We start from the raw sequence: 8,902 nt of genomic DNA, 5'->3' as shown, positions 1-8,902 counted from the left end.
AGAACATGGAGTTGAATAAACGATCGCCAGAGAAGAAAACTTTCATTGTGTACACTTCTTTTTTGGACCTAAATGACATTAAAGTAGACTTATGCAAATAATTTATGCGCCAAATTAAAGTAAACTGATGCGTTACAGAAGAGTTTGGATCATTTAATAGAGTTAAAAATTATGATAAATCGTTCAATGGTTAAAATTAAAATATATAACTAACAGCTCGCATAAAAAATCCTGGAAAATAGTCGCAAGCCTCAAATGGATATAAAAATAAAACATTAAGAGACCGTAAATATCTCTTAATATTTTTTTATTAATATTATATTTATTATATATATTGGTATAAATTGTGTACAAATTTTCTGGTATAAAATTGCGTAAAAATTTTCTACAATACAATATGCATTACATTGCAAACTACATTACAAAATCCACAATAACAATAGAAACACCATCGGATAACAAATACAATGCTTGACACACTCTAGAAGTACTCTATATTAACGGCATCACAAAATATAAGTTCAAATGGCCTTGATTAGGTAAAAATGATTTAATAATAGTTGCTTGTTGACCAAAGCAAAATTTATTTTGTCAGAAGGATTGTTATATCTTGAGTTGGATGCAATAACTTTAATCACACCATCACATAACGTGGGGAGAAAATGCCCTATACTTAATCAGCCTGATTTATCTACTACAAATTTAACAGGCTGGTCAGCTAAGTCATTCCTTGACCGATCTAAATTTCTTGATTCGGATCAAGAAAATTTAGCATGATGACTGACTGAAAAGTTGGTAGTTTAATTGTAAAAGTTTCAAAAAGCTTTCTGCCCACACAGAGCTATTGCGCGTGCATCAGCAAGATCTGTGAAGTTGCCAAGCGTAAAACTAAATTTGCTTTTTTTATAACTTAGAAGTAAAAGATCATGATTATTCTTATAAAGATCATGATTATTCTTATAAAGATCATGATTATTCTTATAAAGATCATGATTATTCTTTTTGTTGGCACGTAACATATTTCACCACACCCGCGGACGTACACAAGTTGTTTGGTGTTCAAACATTCCTCATAATAAACAAGAGCGATCATGGGAATTTCGAAGCGATATTTTAATCGTATGCAAATCTGATACGTTACTCATTAAAGTGCAATAAATATTGCTGGAGTCTGATATTCGTTGTCAGATTGCCGTCAATTGCATGTAGTGAATGCATGACAGTCCTCATTAAAGGGGGAGAAGAGTACGGCTGGAGTCGAGTTGAGGGATGACGTCGACAACAACGCAGCCCTCCGACTGGTACTGACATCGCAGGGAGTCCTGCAGGATTAAAGGATAAATCAACACCTGAGCAAAATAAAATTTGTATATCTGAACCACTTCAACGTTATATGATTCAATACGCGGTATGACATTCGATGAATTAAAGATAAAATCACACCAAATTTGAATTTTTTATCACGCACGATAGATTCAGGCGATTTCAATGCAAATGCATAGAAAACGTGCAGCACTTTTCGAAACGTTGGTTAGGATTTAACACTCATACCGTATTGCTGCAATCTTTCTGATCAAAAATATTAACAGACCATTTGTTAGTATGGTAATTATTGTTATACTAACTACTCTAGTACCATATCAACTACTAGTAACTAGTAGTATACCGAAAGTATAATTCACCATATCAGTGTTGGGGGAGACGAGACCAAGCACGGCTCCTCCGCTCCCGGGGAACTTGACACTCGCCCCAGCCGCCTCCCCGACCTCCACCATGCGCAGGTTCTGCTCACCGAGAGCCTCGCGTCCGTACAGTCGCTTCCGAATACCAAAGTTTTGGCGCATCAAGCCACCTGAAATGATAACTCAAAAATTAAGCAAGAATTACAAATTTTTATGTTTAAGTACTTTATAGCACTGTCTTTTTTTACTTTTTACACAAACCATGACCAAGAACTATGACTAGAAACCAGGACCAGGAACAGTCAATAAAAACCACTGCCGGAAAAAAATGACTAGAAACTGTGACCAGGAATAATGACTAGAAACAGTGACTATAAAGTATAGACCATAACTATAAACTATGAAAAGAAAACAATGTTAGAAACCATGACTAGAAACCTTGTTTTGCAAACAATTACATGTTGATAGTTTTACACAATTGTTGGACATACCGGTATAGCATCGCAAAATAGAGCAAGGATTAAATAGCGATTTTTTCAGCAAACTACGTAACAGTGTAATAGTTGTGACCGATTCTTAAGAGAACAAATTACCCAGGCTGTGCCAGTCAGCCCGCATGATGGCGGCGAGCGCCATGTCAGTGATGCTCGCAAGCTGCGACATTCCCTCTTGTACAAGAGCGTCACCTGGCAATAACAATGAGCAAAGCTGTTTTTAATATTTGTTATTTAGCAGCGACTTTGTCCAAAACAAGAATGTGAGAACCTGGAAAAAGATCCGGCCTTTTATATATTTATTCCATTACAGATCTTGTATAATACAGAAATTGCCTATTAGAGACCTACTCTATTCGAGAGCCCGTATATATGAGACCATGGCTATATGATTTCACCAACTTTTTTCAGATAACAGGCACGCATTTTCCTAATATTCTCAAAGCAAATATTTCATCAATATCTGTCACAGCACACACAGCACTTTTCTTAACATATTTCACACTCTAACCACCTTTGTCGAAGCGTTCTCGCACGTCCGAATGTATCTTGCCAGAGTCAGAAGGGTCAGGCCTGTAGGCGAGGAAGAAGGATGGCAATTTGGTGCCCTCAGGCAGCGTGATGTGTTTGTAGTGGCCGTGCCCTTGTCTTTTCAGGATTTCGTGGGAAAAGTCCATGTACACTAAGCCTTGGTACACCTGTAGAATATCGAATTTACCATGTCACTGCTTGTAACACTCTTGTTTAATTCATCACTTTCAAATATTTTCGCGAGAAAAGTCAATTTTTTTTATTTCGCGGGTGAAGTCAATGCACACTAAGCCTTTGTACGCCTGAAGCTAATTGCCACCACCACTTATGTTAATGTGACACACACCAATATAAACACAAAACCTACACTCAGTTGCCGACGTTTTCAATAGGTTATAAAGGATAAATTGTAGAAAACAAACCTGAACAACACGATCCTGGAGACCAGCATTGATGCTCAGTTCCTGCTTCTCGACGTCGAGCACGAGCTGCGGACGTAAGGTCTTGGGCAGCTGGTCGTCCGAGATCTCATAGAAGGCCATGAGCGCGTGCAGGGCAGCCGTGACGATGGCAGAGCTTCCTGCAAGCCCGACCTGCCGGGGGATGTTGGTGTCGTAGCTCAGAGTGAAGTTGCGACCGCTCAAGACGATGCTGTTAAAACAAGCCATCAATTGGGGCACACGTACAACATCCGCTGGTAAGAGGGTGCAGTTTCCATATATCTGAGATGTAATGATCACACTGTGAGCAGAAAAACGTCGCTAACTGAACAATTTTGATTATTCTTAAGATACAAGTTAAATTATTCACCATTGCAGACGGTATTTATTTTAAACATCCTATGATTGAAAAGGCGCACTAATTGTGCTAAAAAATTAATGAACTAGCTAGAAGTGCACTTTCTGAAAATCTTGCAGCCATCTTACTTGTGTTGCGTGCAGTAATGCAAGAACATTTTGCAAGTCGCCTGCAGCAGTCGCAGGCCACCCAAGTATCCTTCCCTTGTACTGATGCCATGCAGGTCGTTTAGCGAGCCAAATCTGCACGCAATAAATTCTTAAATGATGAATAAATAATATATTTCAAACAATTTGTGATTATACCACTTTTGTTGGTTAAAATCTCTAATAATTGGTAATTAATACATAAATTAATATCCTATTTAACAATAGAATACCGACAGCTCTTGTAGGGTCGTGTTGACCTAAACAAGCTTCTTTCAAGCCTTATTGCCTCTAATGAACATCTTGTGTACAATTCACACGACACGTCATGATACATTTGATCCTCGCCAGACGCTAACCATGAACCATCTGTTCTCAAGATACGTTCTCTGTTGCCACATTTTCTAGCCGCTAGCTAGCGTCAGCACTCCACTATTGGATTAATTATACATATGCTAACTCAAAAAGTTATTTAATCAATTGATGCATCTATATCTGTAGTATTGCTAGCACTGACTCACAAAGATTCTCATGACTCACTCCGTTGGATCATTGAGTCAATGTGGCAGGAGTCGCAAAGTTGCACGTTCCTCAATCAAAACATATGCCGATAAATGTCACTAAATGTCACATATGCCGATAAATGGCACTAAATAAATGTCACAATATATGCCACTGCTGAAGATTCTAATGACTTACTCCGTAGGATCCTTGAGTGGATGTGGCAGGAGTCACAAGGTTTCGCTTTAACCAATAGAAACATATGCCGATAAAAGATAAATGGCACTAAATAAATGCTCAACATATGCCACTGCTAAAGATTCTAATGACTTACTCTGTAGGATCATTGAGTGGATGTGGCAGGAGTCGCAAAGTAGGGCTCTCCTCTATCGTAACATCAGACCAAAAGTTGCCTATGGTCATGGCGATGGTTTTACCATAGAAGCCATCAGAAGGGTTGCCAACGATGCCAACTCTGTCAGAGATACGGAATTCCGATTAGGTGCGAAAATCAACTAAAAACTAATTTTGAAATTCCTAAAACATGGAAATTACCAGCCAGAAATACCTTGAACTTGAAATTCATAACATCATTCCTCTTTACCATGAAAAATACAACTAAAATACGAACATATAAAACAATTTACAACTTTCTCAAGTAAGAATCAATTCTATGAAGCAGTAAGGAAAGGACATAAAATTTACTTACTAAAATAAAAAAAGACGTAATACATAAAATACTTCTCTACTCAAAGATGACAGAAAATACACAAGACACAATACCTTGCAAAAGCTCTGGCCTTGAAGCCTCTGTTGGGAGTGAAGGTTGTGAGGGGAGCGTTGTTGGTGTACAGTCGCAGCCAACTCAGGTAGTCTTGAAGTGATACGTCCCCGATCAACTGGAAGTCTGAGCTCACTAGGTAGCCGTACATTGGCAGCTGAAAACAGTCACACCAAGTCAAAAGTAGCTCGAGGATAATTTTTGCACATAATAATTTTTGGAGAAATAAAGTTAGAAGGAAACATTTTTACTCTGAGCTCAAACCAACTGAATCGAAATTGATTTAGAAATTTCAGAGCTAATATTTGTTGCAGTTTCCACAAAAATTTCTGTTGCAAAATTTGGACAGATAACATCACACACAAAAACTATATTAAAATTTCGGAGTGTTTTTTTTTTAAATTGAAAATATTTTTCAATGGATTAGTTGCAAATAAAAAGTTTATAAAGATACCGACAAAACGAAATTACAAAAGGAATATTAATATAACTTAATTGCAAACATTGCAAATTACTCAAGAATTTAAAAGCACAAAAAATATAGAGGACATACTTAAAGATTTCTTGGCAAAATTCATTTGAAGAATTTAAAAGCAAAGAATCGTTGATAAATATAGTTTAAACGCAAAGAAGTGAACATTTATCATGAAACATTTAACCCATAAAAATATACCTTCAGCTCATTCACAATGTAGCCAATGAAGCTGCCCATAGTGCGGTAATGTTGAGAAACATTGCTTTTCAAATAAGGCTGCAGCTGCTGCAAAGTTGCTCCTCTGAAGCCATAAAATACCACGCTTCCGAAACGAGAACTTGTAGCGGTTGGCAGCGGCTTCTCCAAAAATTTTGTCACTCTGGAATACATAAAAAATTTACAATTTTCTTCACATAGAATCGTCATACATCCTTCAACATGAAAAATATATAAATAAAAAGTACACGAACATGATAATGAGCAGAATTAAACAGTTATGTGACTTGAACCACTGAAATTTGAGGGCCTGGAATTATTCTTCATGGCTATCGCATAAAATTTCAACTCTACACTATTTAATGTTGAATTAAAGAAAAATGATATAAAAGTCCAGCTGTAAACAAACCTTTTTGAGAGGTCATCAACTTCAAGGATGCCTCGACTGGTGGTCAGCTCAGACGACTGCAAGCTGTAGCACACAGCCACATCCCCATCTGGATGTTCCCGCCAAAAATCCACAACATCTTTAATTTTCAACTTCCCCGCCTTGTCAAAAGATTTAATTATTCATTTAATGATAAATATAAAATACTCCTTTCAAAATTGTATTCAAAATGGCTTTTGTTATAAAAGGTTTATTTTTGAAGTGATATCATGAGATGCAACTTAATAAAACTATTACACATAGCCAAAAAAAGATAAAAATTATTCTCAAATTTTCTAACATTTTTTTGGTTATGTGTCTCATAGATTATTGTTGATTATAATTCTATTTTGCTTAAATTTTCAAAAAATAAACATAGTAGAATTAATAAAATTATATGTGTACCACCTGAAACATCATGTCACCAGCAATAACCAAAACGTCAGAGTCCAGCAGCTGACGAGTTCGGACCACCAGCTCCAGATCCCCAACAGCTCCAAGAGCTTTACTGGGCAAGGTTGATCCATCATTGACTATGTTTGTCAGAGGAAATCCTGAAGCACTTGCCCACCGCTCAAAATGCTTGTACTTGTCAGCATTGGTCACAAGTATGACTTGTGATACGTCTTCACACCTGGATGCAGACAAATTATTAAAATCTAGTCAATTAAATACTTTGGTACATAGGTACCACATTTTCATGAATAGTAATAGATTACACAGTGCAATTATAGTTTCTATATCTTATTGAAAAATACAATTACAAAGTGAATATACAATTATATTATTCAAAAAAACTCTCCACACTATAGTAGCAAAAACATTTTCAAAATAAAACTTACTGGTTCAAAGCTTGCCACCAGAGGTCCAAAATAGTTTTTCTATTTGGTCCTGGGAGTAGAGCTTTAGGAATCCCTTGTAGGCTGGAAAGGCAGCCAGAAACATCTTTCTGTGGCAATTACAAGTTATAAATAATCAAACATTTAATATTCTTCACATTAAATTCCAATTGCACATGGGGTGAACAGTGTCTACATGATATAAGATTAATAAGCATAGCACTGTTATTGGAAATAAAGTTAGAAAATTGTAATAGAAATTAATTGTGATATGAAAAATCTTGTTATGTAATTAATGAAAATAAATATTATTTTAAATAACAATATTTAAAGTTTTCAAGTAATGAATGGAAACCATCTCAGTGTCCAAGCATTGTACCAGTAATTTTGTTCAGTTAAGAATGTATCCTTGGTTCTCTAATATATTTTTTAATAAAAGCAATGTTATCACAACATTTCCACCTACTATTATTGCAATACTATGATTCCTCAGAGTGTAACTTTCATATTTTGGTCAAAGAAACTCTGACCAGCATACTACCAACTTAAATGATTGAAGTGTAGGAATTTTTTGAGAATTCCATAATTCAGAATCAAAATACATGGAGTATGTATGAATAGGTAATGTACTTATGGTATTTGCATCCATATGAGTTATAGAAAACTATGATTATTACTTATATTCAAATTAAAATCAACAATAAGCTTACCTGAACGTCAAAAGCCAAACGAGATGCATGACCAGCCACCAGCAGAATACAAGTAACTGGACCCTGTAAATAAACTCATTGCTTGTAATAGGAAATTATATGTTCAAAGCATCTTTTTCAGATGCCCTCAAAGTTTTTTCATACCAAGTTAATGGTTCACAAATCTAGCAGCTCAAATCTAAAATATTTCAAGAAAGTTCAAAATTTGTTTAGTTCTGCATTTTTGCTGAAATTTCCAGTGCCAAGATGTTGGTAAACTTGTTCTGTAAGTATAACACAAAAATGACAAAAATGTCTGTGACAAAGACAATAAGAATAAGTTATTTACTAAATTGCCAATAGAGTGAAGAATAAGCCTAGCTTGGCATACAAGATTGAAGTTCAACAATTACCTATTTGTCAAGGCTGTTAAAAGGGATTCATGGTTCTAACAGTTTCAACAATGCATCTAAATGTCTTTTTTGTAAATACTCTGGACAACCAATCCTTTTAACACTGGCAAAGTTTTAGGCCTGATCTGGGCAATGCAATGCTCAAAATTAATTTGAAAGTTCAATGTTTATCATTGCCTTTAAAGACTGGAATTGTTATGCAAGTGTATTTAAAATGTTTTACATTTTCACTTTAATGATTACCACTTACCATAGTGTTTAATTCAAACAAATAAAATAGAACAGTAAATAGGCAACATATATAAATGATTTAGTAAATCAATTTGCTAAATCACTACATAATTAGTAGACATCTTTTTTTCTTTTTTCTAGTTTAGAGATTTTTTAAGCAGCACATGAAATAAATCATCAGTACTGAAAAACTGATCAAGTAATGGTTTAATTGGTAAACGAGGAACTTAATCTTATGTGGCAGATGTCAAATTTTTGTCAATGCTATCATAACTTACACTGAAGTTAGAGAAATGTTTTGCTTGCAGAACAACAGGGAATAATATAACTCAAAATAAAAAAATTAAAAATGACCTAATTTTGAAAGCTACACTGATTAAACATGACTGAGCTAACTAGCCAAGTTTATAGCAAGAATATACAAGAAGACTCTTGTTGCCATTGGGGAAAAATCAAATGCAAAAACAATATTTTGAAGCCCTAATTACGCCCGTCGCACAGCAGACAGCTGGACTAGACGTCAAAGTCACTGAAGTGGCGAACGAATGATCAATGGAATGCCGCGGCTGAATGAATTCCGCAAATTCCGCGACATCAAAAAAAGTCACTGAAGTGGCGAACGAAAGATCAATGGAATGGAATGCCGCATGGTTGAACTAGTAGAGTTCAACCATGAGAA

General features: G+C 35.6%; 1 protein-coding gene across 1 annotated transcript; it reads right to left on the bottom strand.

The window, feature by feature from the left end:
• Positions 1–966: 966 nt before the first annotated feature.
• Positions 967–8,442, bottom strand: LOC108668143 (probable glucuronokinase 2). The gene is made up of 14 exons (XM_018155299.2): positions 8,243–8,442; positions 7,601–7,663; positions 6,894–7,000; positions 6,460–6,685; positions 6,034–6,173; positions 5,607–5,787; positions 4,936–5,090; positions 4,487–4,627; positions 3,634–3,747; positions 3,130–3,358; positions 2,691–2,874; positions 2,276–2,368; positions 1,683–1,852; positions 967–1,322 (listed from the first exon to the last, which is right to left on the bottom strand). Exons 1-14 carry the CDS (start codon positions 8,243–8,245, stop codon positions 1,230–1,232), a joined length of 1,899 nt encoding a protein of 632 aa, XP_018010788.1. The 5' UTR covers positions 8,246–8,442; the 3' UTR covers positions 967–1,229.
• Between the last annotated feature and the right edge of the window lie 460 nt (positions 8,443–8,902).

Source organism: Hyalella azteca, unplaced genomic scaffold (assembly GCF_000764305.2).
Source record: "Hyalella azteca isolate HAZT.00-mixed unplaced genomic scaffold, Hazt_2.0.2 contig59, whole genome shotgun sequence".
In the NCBI taxonomy this organism is placed as follows: domain Eukaryota; kingdom Metazoa; phylum Arthropoda; class Malacostraca; order Amphipoda; family Hyalellidae; genus Hyalella; species Hyalella azteca.
The sequence above is the reverse complement of the archived record's forward strand: the minus strand, read 5'-3'. Positions and strand labels throughout refer to the sequence as shown.

Coding starts and splice junctions, on each gene's coding strand:
- LOC108668143 (XM_018155299.2), bottom strand. Junction 3,359..3,633: donor CATTACTGCACGCAACACAA/GTAAGATGGCTG, acceptor TTGTTTTAACAG/CATCGTCTTGAGCGGTCGCA. Junction 1,323..1,682: donor TCTCCCCCAACACTGATATG/GTGAATTATACT, acceptor TTAATCCTGCAG/GACTCCCTGCGATGTCAGTA.